The sequence below is a fragment of the Myxocyprinus asiaticus genome, chromosome 10, assembly GCF_019703515.2.
Source record: "Myxocyprinus asiaticus isolate MX2 ecotype Aquarium Trade chromosome 10, UBuf_Myxa_2, whole genome shotgun sequence".
Taxonomy (NCBI): domain Eukaryota; kingdom Metazoa; phylum Chordata; class Actinopteri; order Cypriniformes; family Catostomidae; genus Myxocyprinus; species Myxocyprinus asiaticus.
The window spans coordinates 36,330,526-36,348,881 of NC_059353.1; the positions used below are offsets into that span (position 1 = coordinate 36,330,526).

An 18,356-nucleotide genomic window follows, 5' to 3' on the forward strand; every position below is an offset into this window, starting at 1 on the left:
TGCCGCTCAATGTTTAAAACAAAACTTTAAATTGGCAAAATCCTGTCATTAGAAAGGGATGTCTTAACGCCCCCTGCTGGAATCATTGAAGATGTTGTAAAAGGAAACGGGAAGTTGTAGCAGCTGACATTTCCACATTTTCCACAAAGGCAGAGTTAAATCGAGGTAATTTATTTCCGTTACAACCGGCAGGTAACACAAACGTTAAGTCTTACTTTCAGTTAATAAAGAATAACTATTACGTCAATTTTTACAAAGTGAGTGGTAGTCGTTCAAAGGTGGTGAAATTGTCATGCATTATAGTTAGATCAGCTTATTACACCACAGGATCCAGACCCCTTACACCAATTCAGTATGAATTAAACTTATTTAACTTGACTTAGTATTACGTATTGCGGTCTGGATAGTGGTTTCTTATCTTTTCTCCATATATACATCATGCAACAGTCGAATAATGAGGACACTGAGGTCACCGTGGACGTGTACTTCACCGACCTGCCTGAGTCCCTAGTAGCCTGGAAAGTTCCTGTGGATATGTTTACCTCTGAAAACCCGTTAAGAGTGAGTTATATTAAATATCTTAATGGATTTATCCTGCTCATTATTCTTATAAAATACATAGCCTGTGCATATTTAATACGGATATACTGTAAATATATCTGTAACATTTATAGACCACATATGTTATCTATTCTCTGTTATTCGTCCAATATTCTTATTTAATGAACCACAGGTCTGAGATGCAGATTATATAGATGTATGAACCATAATAGATACAGTGGGCCCAAAAAGTAGTACTGATATAAATGTATGAATGTTACTGCATTAGATAACAAAATGTCAAACCTAGGTGGAATTTATTTTAAAGAAATAATACAAGTTTATGAGGGTTTAAATTATGAACCAGTCCTCTTCAGGATTTAGACAGTTTCTAGTTGTTCTTAAAAACGAATGAAACACGTCAATACAGTAAATGTGAAGAAACTGCACTTGTGGTTACTCTGCTAGGACACCTGTGTGAACTTGAGGGGAACTAACATGCCCTAAGAAGGACTATGGAACTATTTGGTTAAACGATGATGCAAAATTGGCTAGTCATATTGAAATAAGTTTACGAAAAGTTCTAGCATCATTTGTTTGCAAAAGGCTTTTAGTTTGATATTTCGTATCTAATGCAATGAAATGTAGCGTGACAGTGTTCAAATACTTTTTGGCTCCATTGTACACAGACCATATACACTCAATAGCAATTCTATTTGGTACACCTTTCTAATACTGAGTAGGACTCCTCATTGCCCCCAGAACAGCCTGAATTCTTCATGACATGGTTTCAACAAATGTTTCAAAGCTTGAAACATTCCTTAGAGATTTTGGTCCATGTTGTCATTATAGCTTCATGCAGTTGCTGCAGATTTGTCAGCTGAACATTCATGCTGCGAATCTGCCATTCACCACATCCAAAATGTGCTGTATTGCAGTGTTTCCTGATCTTGTTGCTGTGGCATTTAAACTATGCTTGATTGGCCCTAATGTGTGCCAGGAAAACATTCCCAACACCATAACACCACCACCCCAGTCTGCACCATTGACACAAAGCAGGATAGATCCATTGATTCATGCTGTTTATGGCTAATACTGCCCCTTCCACCTAAATGTCATAGCAGAAACCAAGATTTATCAGAACACGTACTGTTTTTCCAATGTTTTACTGTCCAGTGTTGGTGAGCCTGCACCCACTTTATCCTCAGTTTCCTGTTCTTAGCTGACAGGAGTGGAATTTGTGTGGTCTGCTACTGTAATAGCCCATCCATGTCAAGGCTTGGGACGTTGGGCATTCAGAAATGCACAGCACTGTTGTAATCCAGGGTAGTTTCAGTTACCATTGCCTTCCTGTTATTTTGAATCGGTCTGGCTATTCTCCTCTGACCTATAAATACACACACACTAGGGGTGTAACGGTTTAAATTTCTCACGGTTTCGGTTGGTATCATGGCTTTAGGGTCACAGTTTCGGTACAGTACTTGCTTTGTTCAGAAAAAATACTACTGCCAAATTCAAAGACAGAATACTCAATTTGGTAACAAACACTTCAACATGTTTCTCCATGGTTTTACTGCAGTAACAATTTACCATAGTATTTTTATTAAAACCGTAGTAACCACAAAATTAACCATGGTTCATACAGTCATGGTTACCACAATACTGCTATAATAAAACCATGGGTAATTGTCCTTTTCTCTAATTACTAAATCAACATTAAAACTTAAAGCTGAAATTATGTAAAATCTGCAAAGAATGACTGTTTTGTCAATGTTTTTTGACAATCGCTGTTGTAAATGACTGCAAATCGAGGATGATCCCAGTCAGGAGACTTGATTGATGCAGGGGCTTCTCTCTCAGTGGCTTATCTTCTCCGCTTGACACTTTCAACTTCACACCAATGCGTGAAGTACTGTGATGTCATTAACTGATTTAACATACTAACAGTTAATTGGACAGCCACTCTCTAGAAAGTTTACCCACATGAAACACAGGCGGACCGTATTCATCTACAGAGCCATACAGGTGCATTAGCAGAGGTTGTCATTGTTCCTATCTGTTTGATGCTGTTTTCTTTACCAAACCGAATGCTCCAGATGCGTCGTTAGACTTGAAATGAACTGCAGTGCAAATGCTTATCGAAACACTGGTGGCGAACCGTACATCTCGTTTTTTTACAGAGAGCCATTACACAACACACACAGGCATTATATATTGATATAAATATATTGATATACTCTCTCTCTCTCTCACTCTCACTCACTATCTCTCTCTATTTATCTACAGTATCTATCTATCTAGCTATATAAATATATATATATATATATATATATATATATATATATATATATATATATATACACTCACCGACCACTTTATTACGTCACCTGTAAACCTACTTATTCATGCAATTATCTAATCAGCCAGTCATGTGGCAGCAGTGCAGTGCATAAAATCATGCAGATACGGGTCAGGAGCTTCATTTAATGTTCACATCAACCATCAGAATGGGGAAAAAAAAAATATTTAGTGATTTCGACCGTGGCATGAATGTTGGTCCCAGACCGGCTGGTTTGAGTATTTCTGTAACTGCTGATCTCCTGGGATTTTCACACACAACAGTCTCTAGAGTTTACTCAGAATGGTGTCAAAAACAAAAAACATCCAGTGAGTGGCAGTTTTGCAGACAGAAACACCTTGTTGATGAGAGCGGCCAACAGAGAATGGCCATACTGTTTACAACTATATTTAGCATTGACCTTTGCAATCGGATCATCCGAAACACGTCTTATTACCAGCTGTAAACAGGGTCTGCAATGACTGCAGCCAGAGATAGGGAATGCTGTAAAACAACTTCCGGCAGATGTCCCACCCACATTCATTTCCTCAGTAAGACCCCCAGGAAAAAGGTGGATAGTGGTGGAGTATTCAGCAGCGAGATCCTTTTACTGCGTAATGAGAGTAAAAGTTGTTCCGTTTAAACTGGCAGGGATCGCCGGCAATCTTACGATCGGTATTGTTTGCATTAACTGTATGTTATTAACATTCAATTCTTATTTAACCGTGACAAATTATACATCATAAGAAAGGTGTAATACTTCAGCTTTGATATTTAGTCAATGTTACACAATAGAAATGTTACTGCCTGAGTAATTTCTTAATTTATGTCAACATATCAAAATATCAAAACGAGATTTATGAAAATGAAACTGTAATAAAGACGCACTTACCTATTCAATGATGTAATCTCCATATGAGTTGCCCTTAGCAGGCTTCCGAGAACAACACCCAATAGAACATTTAGTCCAACATTTATGGAAATTTTGACATATTTACTAAATAAAGAATAATTATTTAAGTCCATTTTCCACTAAATAATGCGATATCAGAATCAGCTTTATTGCCAAGTATGCTTACACATACAAGGAATTTGTCTTGGTGACAGGAGCTTCCAGTGTACAACAATACAAAAACAATACAAAAACAGCAGCAAGACATAGATAATAATAAAAAATAAAACTAATTATACACATACGTACAGACACACACATACATACATACGTACACACATACACATGGGTAGTGCAAATCTAATACAATCTGTTATGTACAGTGCAATTACAAATCTGTTATGTACAGTGCAAATGTTTTTTTTTTGTTTTTGTTTTTTTCAGAGGAATGAAATGGCAGAAGATGTTGGATGTGTTGGATAAATATAAAAAAGTCTAAAATGTGTATTGCGCATTGTTATTGCTCAATGGGGCAATTTCATGAGATGGATAGCCTGAGGGAAATTTTTTTTCCTGTGCCTGATGGTTCTGGTGCTCAGAGCTCTGAAGCGTCGGCCAGAAGGCAACAGTTCAAAAAGGTAGTGGGCAGGGTAAGTGGGGGCCAGAGTGATTTTTCCAGCCTTTTTCCTCACTCTGGAAGTGTATAGTTCTTGAAGGGGGGGCAGGGGGCAACCAATAATCCTCTCAGCAGTCCGAACTGTCCTTTGTAGTCTTCTGATGTCTGATTTCGTAGCTGAACCAAACCAGACAGTTACTGAAGTGCAGAGGACAGACTCAATGACCGCTGAGTAGAACTGTATCAGCAGTGCCTGTGGCAGGTTGAACTTCCTCAACTGGCAAAGGAAGTACAACCTCTGCTGGGCCTTTTTCGCAGTGGAGTCAATGTTGGTCTCCCACTTCAGGTCCTGTGAGATGGTAGTGCCCAGGAACCTGAATGACTCCACTGCTGCCACAGTGCTGTTTAGAATGGTGAGAGGGGACAGTGTTGGTGGGTTCCTCCTAAAGTCTACTATCATTTCCACCGTTTTGAGCGTGTTCAGCTCAAGGTTGTTTTGACTGCACCAGAAAGCCAGCTGTTTAACCTCCCTTCTGTATTCAGACTCATCGTCATCTCGGATGAGGCCGATGACAGTGGTGTCGTGGTGATGCAGTCGTTGGTGTAGAGGGAGAAGAGTAGTGGGGAAAGCACACATCCGTGGGGGGCACCAGTGCTGATTGTACAGGTGCTGGAAGTGAATTTCCCCTGTCTCACAAGCTGCTGCCTGTCTGTCAGAAAGCTGGTAATCCACTGACAGATAGACGTGGGAACAGAGAGTTGTTGTAATTTAGTCCGGAGAATAGCTGGGATGATGGTGTTGAAAGCCGAACTGAAGTCCACAAAAAGGATCCTTGCATATGTCCCTGGTCTGTCCAGATGTTGCAGGATATGATGCAATTCCATGTTGACTGCATCATCCACAGACCTGTTTGCTCGATAAGCAAATTGAAGGGGATCTAGAAAGGGATGTCCTTCAGGTGGGTCAACACCAGTCTCTCAAATGACTTCATGACCACAGACGTCAGGGTGACAGGTCTGTAGTCATTAAGTCCTGTGATTTTTGGTTTCTTTGGGATGGGGATGATAGTGGAATGTTTTAAGCAGCATGGGTCTTCACACTGCTCCAGTGATCTATTGAAGATCTGTGTGAAGATGGGGGCCAGCTGGTTAGCACAGGATCTAAGACATGCAGGTGAAACGCCATCTGGGCCCTGTGCTTTCCTTATCCTTTGTTTTTTAAAGACGCGGCTCACATCATTTTCACAGATCTTAAGTGCAGGTTGAGTAGCAGGAGGGGGGTTGCAGGAGGTGTTGGTGTTTGTGTGAAGTGAAGGTCAGAGTGGGTGTTGGGTGTGAGATTGGGCCTTTCAAATCTACAGTAGAACACATTCAGGTCGTCAGCCAGTTGTTGGTCCACCACAGGGTTGGGGGTAAGAATCCTGTAATTCGTAAGTTGTTTCATGCCACTCCACACTGATGCAGGGTTGTTAGCTGAAAACTTGTTTTTCAGCTTCTCAGAGTATCTTCTTCTTATATTCTGATTCCCTTATTGAGTGTGTTCCTGGCCTGATTGTACAAGACTTTATCCCCAACTCTGTAAGCATCCTCTTTGGCCTGACGAAGCTGCCTGAGTTCCGCTGTAAACCATGGTTTGCCGTTGTTAAATGTTAAATAAGTCCTAGTAGGAATGCACATATCCTCACAGAAACTGATATATGATGTAACAGTATCTGTGAGCTCGTCCAGGTCTGTGGCTGCTGCCTCAAAAACACTCCAATCAGTGCAGTCAAAGCAGGCTTATATAGTCCCAAAGCTGCTCTAGGGACAGAGCGATATTCAACCCTTTTTGTTGTGTAGCATTGATCCAGTATATTTCTGTCTCTGGTTGGGCATGTAATGTGCTGTTTGTATTTGGGCAGTTCACGTGTGAGGTTTGCTTTGTTAAAATCCCCAAGAATAATTATAACTGAGTCCGGGTATTGTTGTTCTGTGTCTGTGATTTGATCAGCCAGCTGTTGCAGCGGCGCATTCAAACACGCGTTTGGCGTGATATATACACTCACAGAATAAACGAGGAAAACTCCTGCGGCGAGTAGAAAGGCTTACAGTTAATAAAGAGCACTTCCAAATTAGGACAGCACATCCTCTTTAACGCTGTTACATCTGTACACCAACTTTCATTGATGTAAAAGCATGTTCTACCGCCTCTCGTTTTCCCCGTTAACTCCGCTTTACGATCCGCTCAGAACAGCTGAAAGCCCGGCAGATGTAATGCGCTGTCCGGAATGGCTTCACTCAGCCAGGTTTCTGTGAAGCACAAGGCAGCAGAGGTTGAAAAGTCCTTGTTTGTGCAGGTGAGGAGATGTAGTTCGTCCGTATTGTTAGAGAGAGAGCGGAGATTCGCTAGATGAATGCTCGGCAGCGTTGTTCAAATGCCCCGCCGATGGAGCTTGACCAGCGCGCCTGCTCATCTCCCTCGCCTGCTTCTCAAAGCGTGTTTAAACAACACAGCCGTGCCTCTGACTAAAATGTCAAACAAAACGTCCGAATTTTCAAAATCCGGGAAAAGATTGACTGGTATATGCTGTCGAATGTTCAGCAGTTCGTCTCTGGTAAAACTGACAGGAAAAAGATTACTAAACACAGGACAAACAAACAAAAACAACAAAACAATAGAAGCGCTCCACACCGAGGCTGCCATCCGTGGCGCCATCGTGATGTATTTTTTTTTTTTTTGCCCATTTATACCTGTAATACAATGTGGGGATGAACTACAGCCATTGTATTTTGATTATGGCTTGTGCTCAGAACAAGGGGGTGCTTGGAAACAGGAATAGTTCACCAAAAATGAAAATTCTCTCATAATTTACTCACCCTCATGCTATGCCAGATGTCTATGACTTTCTTTCTTCTGCTGAACACAAACAAAGATTTTTAGAAGGATATCTCAGCTCTGTAGGTCCATAAAATGCAAGTGAATGGGTGCCAAAATGTTGAAGCTCCAAAAAGCACATAAAGGCAGCATAAGAGTAATCCATATGACTCCAGTGGTTAAATCCAAATCTTCAGAAGTGATATGATAGGTGTGGGTGAGAAACAGATCAATATTTAAGTCCATTTCTGCTAGAAATGATTCTCTCTGCAAGGGTGTATGCATGAAGAATGTGAATCACCAAAAACACAAGAAGAAGAATGTGAAAGTGAAAGTTAAAGTGGAGATTGACTGACCAGGGAGGAGAATTTATAGTAAAAATGGACTTAAATATTGATCTGTTTCTAACTCACACCTATCAAATCACTTGTGAAGACATTAATTTAACCACTGGAGTCTTATGGATTACTTTTATGCTGACTTTTGTGATTTTTGGAGCTTCAAAATGTTGGCACCCATTCGCTTGCATTGTATGGACATACAGAGCTGAGATATTCTTCTAAAAATCATTTGTGTTCTGCTGAAGAGAGAAAGTCATACACACCCGGGATGGCATAAGGGTGAGTAAATAATGAGAGAATTTAAATTTTTGGGTGAACTATTCCTTTATTGCATGTCCAAAGACAAGATACACGCGACCCATTTGTCACTGAATAATGTCTCTTTTAATAACCTTTTGTAAGCAAAAATGATTGTTGATCATAAACAACAAAAAAATAAAAATGTAATTCTAATCACGCATAGCACAGATGAGATAAAGCCATTCTAGTCTCTCTCATTAACATGCACTCATTTAAAGACACTGTTTACAGAAATGCAGGATTCCTTTAAAGAGACAGTACCAATTTTTAGCACGTTCAACAAATCAATGTAAATACGTGTAAATAGTACAAATTATGAAATAAAACAATAAAAATGTAACAAATTATAATATATGCCATGTTATATTATATTTATTGATTAAATACATTGATTTGTTAATTTTTAAAAAGCTAAAATGTGACCAAAATGATGAAAATCTAATAAAATATAATTAGTAAAATTAATATTTTCATATTGTACCTAGTTAGAAGGTCCCCTGTATAATTCATATAGAGCATGTACAATTAGCTGGGAGAGAATTTAGTTCATATGTAAGCAAAAGGGACATTATAACTTAAATAAATATAAACATATGAATCAAGATCAAATCAAAATCGTAATCGAATTGAGAGCTTGTGAATCGTAATCAAATCGAATTGGGAAATCTGTATCGATACCCAGCCCTAGAGATCACATGGGCTGGTCAATAACTTGTTGATAGACGTAAATGACTGTAACCTAGATAAAACATTTAATTATAGTGTTTTTTATTTATTATTTATTATTATTATTATTATTATTATTATTATTATTATTATTATTATTAGGCTGTTTTTTTCTGGTTAAGTTCTGGTTAAAATCTTTTTAGTGTTACAATTAATACACTTTTGGACTGTTTTTGTAAGTTTGGAAATTTGGTAATCAGTGCTGTGACTTGAATTTCTCTGTCAGCATGTTTCTTTTTTGTTAACAAGGAAAACAGGAACTTGGAAAGAATGTTCTCATTGTAAAAGTATCTGACTCAATCCAGTGTTTTTATATGTGTTTTAGTTCTGTAAAGTTTTAGAAAACCTTCACACACAATGAAACATTTAAACCACTGAGCGTTAGGAAGTTCCCTGATCTCTGATGCATCCGCAATAATTTGATTAATAATGACAGCTTATGATGTATTTAAGTAGTAATCATTGCTTACAGGAAATGGAAACTTATTATAGTTTCCATATGCTTATTATATATACCCACTGTGTCACTTGAGTGTAGTTCAAAGTTTTGGAAGGCTTTAGAAGTGAAGCAACTGAGTTAACAAACAAAGCAATAAATAACAAAGAATATTGCACTCATTGTACTATTTTCCTACAAGTGGATCATGACATTGCAGGATGGTGAATAGGTGTGTTTGTTGTCTCTGAAGAAATTTTCCACTTGACGTCACTTTGTTGGGCTGTTACACAAATCCTCTCCATCAGATAGCCTTACTGTAAGTCAAGTTGTAGACATTGTTATTACAGTGTAGAGCAATGCCCTGTTGTTTCAACAGCCCTTTTTTATATAGTGCAGTCTAGAGATTGATTTACCACAGTGACGCACAATGCAGGTTTTGTTAGTGACAGTGTCTGCATGCTAAAACTACTTTTATCCAAGATGGCTTCATACACATTAAAGCATTGATATCCAAAGATTAGACATCAGCATTAGCCCAAGTTGGTTACGTTTGAGGTTGGACAAAACATTTTTCCAAGTAAGGCAGAAAGCTTGAGTTAGATGAAAACGGGATGAGAGCAAAATAGAGATAGGAAAATAGTCAGCCGCAGAGAATGGAAAAAAGGAAAATCTGTTCCATTGTTTTGCAATGTGGAAACAGGAAGCAAGTTCTAGGACACGTATTAAAATGCATATAGTTCCGGCTCTAAAATGTAATTAAATAAATGGGGCCATAACCACCATAGACATTCAGTACATTTACATGCACAGTTATAATTGAGCTACAGCAAGTTTCTGTGTAGTCGAGATACAGTTTTCATCTGTCTGTCTAAGTATAAATGACACATGCATAGTCGAATATTTGAAGGAAGGTTGTCAGCGTAGTTGAATATTTGAAGGAAGGTCGTCTGAGGATGTGTTTTTATTTATTTATTTATTTTATTTTCAAATCAAATCAAATCACATTTATTGTCACACAGCCATATACACAAGTGCAATGGTGTGTGAAATTCTTGGGTGCAGTTCCGATCAATATAGCAGTTGTGACAGTGATGAGACATATACCAATTTACAATAACATCAAATTAACACAACACAATTTAAAGTCTAATATACATATAATTACACACAACAATATACAAATAATAACATACACTGTACAGTATACAATACGCACAATATAGATACACATTATTCAATAAAAATAAAAAAGTATATATAGTAGTATATATAGAATGTACAGTATCGGTTGATAGTAAGATGTTAAGAGAGAATATATATATAATAATAATATAATTTATGACAGTCCGGTGTGAGATATAAGAGTAATAAAGTGCAGTGCTGATGTATTTTGATCGTGGAAGATCAAGAGGTCAAAAGTCTGATTGCTTGGGAGAAGAAGCTATCATGGAGTCGGCTGGTGTGGGTCCTGATGCTGCAATATTGCCTGCCTGATGGTAGCAGTGAGAACAGCCCATGGCTCGGGTGGCTGGAGTATCTGATGATCCAACGAGCTTTTTTCACACACCGCCTTGTATATATTTCCTGGAGGGAGGGAAGCTCACTTCCGATAATGTGTCTGGCAGTTCGCACCACCCTTTGCAGTGCTTTGCGGTTGTGGGCTGTGCTATTGCCATACCGGCGGAGATGCAGCCAGTCAGGATGCTCTTTACAGTGCAGGTGTAGAACTGTGTGAGGATGTGGCGGTTCATTCCAAACTTCCTCAGCCGTCTCAGGAAGAAGAGGCGCTGATGAGCCTTCTTCACAATGACTTCAGTGTGGATGGACCATGTGAGTTCCTCAGTGATGTGGACACCCAGGAACTTGAAGCTGCTGACTCTCTCCACTGGTGCTCATTGATGGTGATGGGACTGTGTTCTCTGTCTTTTCTTCTGAAGTCCACCACAAGCTCCTTTGTCTTACTGACATTGAGGGAGAGGTTGTGCTTCTGACACCAGTGTGTCAGAGTGTGCACCTCCTCTCTGTAGGCTGTTTCATCATTGTCAGTGATCAGACCTACCACTGTCGTGTCATCAGCAAACTTAATGATGGCATTGGAGCTATGTGTTGCCACACAGTCATGTGTGTACAGGGAATACAGGAGTGGGCTGAGAACACAGCCCTGTGGGGCTCCAGTGTTGAGGGTCAGTGATGAGGAGATGTTGCTGCCTATTCTAACCACCTGGCGTCTGCTTGACAGGAAATCCAGGATCCAGCTGCACAGCAAGCTGTTTAAGCCCAGAGCCCAGAGTTTCTCATCTAGCTTGGAGGGCACTATGGTGTTGAATGCTGAGCTGTAGTCTACAAACAGCATTCTCACATAAGTGTTCCTTTTTCCCAGGTGGGAGAGAGCAGTGTGTAGTGTTGATGCAATGGCATCATCAGTGGAGTGGTCGTTGCGGTAAGCAAACTGCAATGGGTCAAGAGAGAGAGGCAGCACAGAGCAGATGTAATCTCTGATTAGTCTCTCAAAGCATTTGCTGATGATTGGGGTCAGAGCAACAGGACACCAGTCATTTAAGCAAGTTATTTTTGATTGCTTTGGAACAGGCACAATGGTGGATGTTTTAAAGCATGTGGGGACTACAGACAAAGAGAGGAAAAGGTTGAAAATGTCTGTAAAAACACCAGCCAGCTGGTTCGCGCACGCTCTGATGACGCAGCCTGGAATGCTGTCTGGGCCCGCGGCTTTGCGGATATTCACCCGTCTGAAGGATCGGGTTACATCCGCTACAGAGACGGAGAGTGAACTAACCTCTGTAGCTTCGGCCGCAAGAGCTCTCTCCGTGAGGGCGGTGTTATTTCCCTCAAAACGAGCATAAAAAGTATTTAGCTCACCCAGGAGAGAGGCAGCGGTGTTCATGGCGGAGTTTTTATTCCCTTTAAAGTCCATGATGGTGTTAATTCCCTGCCACATGCTTCTAGAGTTGGTGGTGTTAAACTGTCCTTCAATTGTTCCTGTACTGGCGTTTTGCTGTTCTGATTTTCGGAGGGCATAACTGGCTTGTTTATGCTCCTCTGCGTTCCCAGAATTGAAAGCGGAGGTCCGCACATTAAGTGCCGCGCGAACATCGCTATTTATCCATGGCTTCTGGTTTGGATAGATCCATATTGTTCTGGTCGGAACTACGTCCTCCATGCACTTTTGGTCATCAGAGGCAGACCGGAACATCTCCCAGTCCGTGTGATCAAAACAGTCTTGTAGCATAGAGTCTGATTGGTCCGACCAGCACTGGATCGTTCTGAGGGTGGGTGCTTCCTGTTTCAGTTTCTGCCTGTAAGCGGGCAGAAGCAGAATGGAAGAGTGGTCCGATTTGCCAAATGGTGGGTGGGGGAGGGATTTGTAGCCATCCCGGAAGGGAGAGTAGCAATGGTCCAAAACCCGGTCTCCTCGTGTGTTGAAACTAATGTGCTAGTGGTATTTTGGTGCAACTGATTTGAAACTGGCTTAATTAAAGTCCCCGGTCACAATGAATGCGGCCTCAGGGTGCACAGTTTCCTGCTCACTTATACTCCCATACAGTTCCTTAAGTGCCTGGTCTGTTTCGGCTTGTGGCGGGATGTACGCAGCAGTGATAATGACCGCTGTGAATTCCCTCGGTAGCCAGAATGGTCGACACAGATGCATGAGAAATTCCAGATCAGGAGAGCAAAAAGACTTGATAGAATGTACGTTCCTCTGATCACACCAGGATTTGTTGATCATAAAATATACACCACCACCTCTGCTTTTACCTGAGAGGTCTTTCGCTCTGTCCGCTCGGTGCACGGAGAACCCCGCGGGTTCAATGGCTGAGTCTGGAATCTCCACAGACATCCAAGTTTCTGTAAGGCAGATAATGCAGCAGTCCCTCGTCTCTCGTTGGAAAGAGATCCACGCTTTCAGCTCGCAGAACTTGTTATCCAGAGACTGAACATTTGCCAGTAGCAAATGGTGCTACTCGTGGTGGCGTAGTGACTCGCCTCAATCCGGGTGGTGAAGGACGAATCTCAGTTGCCTCCGAGTCTGAGACCGTCAATCTGTGCATTTTATCATGTGGCTTGTTGAGTGCATTTACCGCGGAGACATAGCACACGTGGAGGCTTCACGCTATTCTCCGCGGCATCCAAGCACAACTTACCACGCGCCCCACCGAGAGCGAACCACATTATAGTGACCACGAGGAGGTTACCCCATGTGACTCTACCCTCCCAAGCAACCGGGCCAATTTGGTTGCTTAGGAGACCTCACTCAGCATGCCCTGGATTCGAACTCGCGACTCCAGGTGTGGAAGTCAGCATCGTTACTCGCCAGCTTAGGAAGTGTTAAATACGCATCATGTGGCACGTCTGACTTTCGGAGCATGCACAAAACACTTAGGCCAATTGTGGTCCGATTAACGTGTGTGCTGGATGAAGCTGAGCTATAATCTCTGTTAGTCCAGCTTCGCAGAAATCAGACAGGTGCGATTTAAGTCTGACTAAAGCATTTGCATGACATTTTAAAAAGATGAATTATTCCACTGAAGTCAAACTTTTAAAGTGAATGTAAACATACTGATTGAGGAGGGCGTGTACTTATCTTTATAACTGCATTGTGAATTGCACTCGGACATATTTTGGAATGACAATAGCCAGAAGCATTTGCGTTCAAATTCATAAGTGTCAGCCCTTAACTGTGATAAAGTCATTTCAACACACATCCTCATGGCTTATTGCTTTAATAAGCTACATGTTTGTACAAAGAGGTTCAACTGGAATACACAGTTTTGTTTGTTGTATTTTTCAGCAGTTTTTTTGCGTGTATTTTTAGGATTCGTTTTTTTACCCTTCATAATGCATATGCAGATCTTCTCTGCCCCAGTAAACAATCTTAACTTCACTTATCATTGTAGTGCCATCTTCCAACCTCAGTTCTTTGTACTGGCCAATCTACTGTGACAGAGCCATAAACAAACTAATGCAATACATGCAGTTTTGTGATCTGCTTGGAACAAACTTCTTTTCATGTGTTTGGCATGTTTTCAATGCAAAGCGTATAAGATAATTAACATTTAACATTGTTGGATTAAGTCTTAAAGGGATAGTTCACACAGAGCAATGTTTTGATTTCACCAAAGAGCCACAGTATTCACAGATTGCAAGAAATATTGTAAATTCAACCACTCTCAGCTTTATTTACGGTAGCTTGCAATTTTGGATAATTTACGCAATTTCCACATATCCACATAAACTGCTGCCATTTTCCATTATTTCCACAGTAACAGAGTAACCGGCTCATCTCCTATGTATCAATGCATGTCATTAACCCTGAGTGTATGAATCGGCAGTGACCATGAACATTTGCCATTACACTAATTTTGCTTTGTGTTCACTATCAAAATCCTTATCTACACTTCCGCAGTATATATCACATAGCTAATCTTCAGGAGCTGCTCTGAGTGTGGTCCATGGTGCAGGACAGTGGTGGTCTGAGTTCATTTGGAGTGCTCACATAATGCACCATTGCACCAGAAAATGAGACACACAAACAAAGCGTTTATGGCATATTCGCTTGAAATTCCTTGGATAAGAGAAACACCACTCTGTGTTCATTCCATGCAAAATTTTCGCCTTACTACTGTTCTACTATAAAGTTATTTCAGTATGCTTTTAAATATCACAAACCTCCATGCGGAAGATGTATTAAAAATATAAATACACAATACTAGGAGAAAAGCTACAATGTGCTTTATTAGAACACTTACATTAGCCCAAGTCTATAGTAAATTATTTTTGAACTTGTTTGCAACATTTTCTGGATTAAATAAATTACCAAACGAAAAACCCCCATGAAATACATTTAAAAACATAAATTACTAAATGAAAAAAAAAAGTACCAGTACGAGAAAAAAAACAAAAAAAAAACATTAAATTAAATCAAATAAATCAACTACCAAACGGAAATAAAAAATACCACAACGAGAAAAAAAACAACTTTAAATTAAGTTAATTGAATAAATTACCAAATGAAAAAATAAATAAAACATTATTAGGCCTAGGTATTATTGCCATTTCTATTATTGCCCTTTCATTATTTAAATGATAAATTAACCTTGCCCTATAATTCTGTGAATGATAAAAAAGGTAGGTTGAATGACAGTCTCAGAATGTTCTACACTTTTGTTTTTAATCAAGACTAGATAAGACTATCAAAACTATATGTCCAATGCTTAGTTTACTTTAAGAAATGCAAGCTTTTGAATATTTTAAATATTTTAAATCAACCTCTCTCGGCTGGCATTTGCTGAGATGCTTTATCCGCAAATGTAAATTGCATAAATTACGGCACTAAAATAAATTTTAAATGGCAATCAATTCAAGTCTACACAATATTAACAAATTGAAAAGTTCAGTTGGTGTTTAAGGTTGTTAAAAGTTCAATTCTATTTCACGCGGGACATAAGAAAGTTGAGATGGTGATGCATTAGATTAGAATGAAAATATGATTATTCAAAATATTTAATAGGGGGGAGACAGAGTGAGATGTATTACTGACATTTAGATTTTCTTCCACATGTGAAAAAATATTATTGTGTTTTCTAGATATGTCTGTTAAGTTTCCACAACAAACATTTGGTTGTGGCAGTCACCTCCCCTATTGCGTTCTCCTTCGCCGTCATTCATTTTCAATATATACCAGCTGACGTAGCAAGCGACGGAGCCGAGACACGAACATGTAGTTGAAGGCGAGCTTAACTCAATAATAGGGAGCGAGAATGAACACAATAGTGTTTCCCAGAGGATTTTGTGAGACTGTGGTGGGTGGACCTCAGACTCTCTAGGAAAATGTTGTACATTTTAAAGTTAAATGCATCAATCTGGTGCACTTTAAGAGCAAAATCAAGAGGCTTGATCTATGAAGAACTTTGTGTTCTTGTAAACAATTTTGTGCTCTAGTAGTAATTTAATCATAAACACATTGGTTGTATAGATATGAATGGCGATGACACGGCAAAACAGTCACACCCACAAAGCATAAACGAGACGGAGTTTAACGCAGTTCACAAATAGTCAAAACACAAAATCGACTAGAGCATACATTTGAGCCAGGGCTCGACAGTAAGCATTGTCATGTGCTTGTCCTCCGGACAAGTAAATTGGTCATTCACTTGTCTGAGTAAAAAAGTTACATGTTAAAAAGTTACAAGTTAAAAAGACATTTAAGTTACATGCTCAAATAACATGTCAAAGTTTATGTTGTATATTTTTGTAAACGTATAACAGATGCCCAACCTAATAGTGTACCTATGCAATCAATTCAATTTTCTGCAACAGAAATGTAAACTGCACTGGGTAGGGGAGGAGACTATTGTCATATGATAATTAGTTTATGTTATGTATGGTAGTCAAATAAAGTAAAGCCTCCATCACCACCATTAACAGAAGGGATGCTCATAGTTCTATAGAATGAGATCTACTTTTTCATCATGTTACTGCAGCAAGATCTACCATGTACAATAAAGTCTATACATTATCACAATACCAAATTATCTGTAGTCGGTAGTGTAATTTGATGATTCTCAATACCAGCTTCAAAACCACAACAAATAATAACACTAACTAATATGCTAATTATGGAAGAATGGTTTCAAGTTCTTAAGTAATTATTGAAGACTAGTAAACAGTCAGTAATAAAATAACAATAAAAAAACAGCAATAAATAGAATTACAAATAATAGAACAAAAAATATTCAAATTCAGTGCTTTTTTAACAGCTTTAAAAGTTTTTAACAGCAGTAGGCTATCAAGTATTCAAGGAAACATTCAGAATGAAATATAACATAAAACTACTACTGATATTCACTGTATGATTATAATACATTAATACTTTTTAAAGCTACTAAAGTAACCCAGTCAAGGGCAGTGAGTGTTTTCTTGTTTTCTTGTTCTGGTTGTTTGATTATAATAATGACACACTAGACAGCAGCAGGTCTATTAGCTTACATTTCTACTTACAATTAAGTCATTTGAATACAAATCCGCTTTTTTCCTCTGCTGTTTACACTCAGTTTAGACATCACCCTCTGTGTTTACATGAATACCTCACCAAGACGGGCATTTTGGCAGAATTTTGAAATGTATTTGACCATTAAGGTGCGCATTATATTAACTTTCTAATAAGTGACACAGGCCTAGGCTATCACAAATATAGCTGGTTATTTTTTTGTTATTGACGTTTTAATCAGTCTGCTTGTCTGGTCGGCCAAGTAAAATTCTCTTTTACTTGCCTCTTCAAAAATCCACTTGTGATTAGCGTTAATGTTGAGCCCTGTGAGCCATCAAAGAACTGAAGCAAAAGTGGTTACCTGTGTTGAACTTGCTCCTCAGATGCTGAAAATAGTTACGTTGTCTGAGCCGCTGGTAATAATGTTAACGTTAGATAATTGGTTTTAGTGCATGTGTGTGTGTGAGCATGCGCACATATGAAGCAACGGTGCAAAACACGACATTAGAGATCTTTTATGTTATTATTAGAAGTGTACAAATATTTTCGGTTCATTATGAAATTGTGGGAAAACAATGACGATCAGATTTTCAAAAATCATGCTGTTTCAACTCTGCTCCACTCACATACTGGTCTTCAATAAGGCTTGGTTAAGAGAAAGTAGTTTAACATCGATAAAGACACACTTCAGCTTTAAAAATATAAGCCTAATATCCAATGTTTTATTCAGCTCTGCATACTGCCTAATGTACAGTACTGTGCAAAATTCTTAGGCACATAAGGTGTTTCACAAAAGCATTTGTCTTAAGATGGTTATTTATATCTTCAGCTTTAGTGTGTCAATAGGAAATATAAATGTTAGACTCCCAAACATTACTTTTGCAAATAGAAAAGATTAGAATAGAAGAACAGGGAGCCCTGCAACAGATGTCATGGCCCCCACAAAGCCCCCTACTGAACATCATGTCAGTATGAGATTACATAAAGAGACAGAAGCAACTGAGACAGCCTAAATAGATAGAAGAACTGTGGTGAATTCGCCAAGAAGCTTGGAACATCCTATTTGCCAACAACCAAAAAAAACTGTCCAAGTGTACCTAGGAGAATTGGGGCTGTTTTAAAGGCAAAGGTGGTTACACCGAATATTGATTTAGCTTGTTTATATTTACTGGACTTTGTATGACAATAAGTGATGAATGAAAACTATTTATGTCATTATTTTTTAAGACATCCTCACTATGCAAATGCCTAAAACTTTTGCACAGCACTGAATAATCTTTCTTGATGGCAATAAATGTGCTTGTT

The 18,356-nt window shown here is 39.1% G+C and overlaps 1 protein-coding gene across 2 annotated transcripts in view; it reads left to right on the forward strand.

Annotated features, from left to right (window-relative positions):
* The first annotated feature begins 90 nt into the window (after nt 1–90).
* The window catches only part of LOC127446901 (calcipressin-1-like), a 31,043-nt gene continuing 12,777 nt past the window's right edge, over nt 91–18,356 (forward strand). The window contains exons 1-2 of one of the 2 annotated variants that reach the window (XM_051708219.1): nt 91–165; nt 448–561. In XM_051708219.1, the coding sequence (XP_051564179.1) occupies nt 535–561 (27 nt within the window). In that variant the 5' untranslated portion in view covers nt 91–165; nt 448–534. Of the gene's footprint in view, nt 562–18,356 lie in introns of both variants that reach the window. The other variant, XM_051708217.1, reaches the window with a different exon arrangement.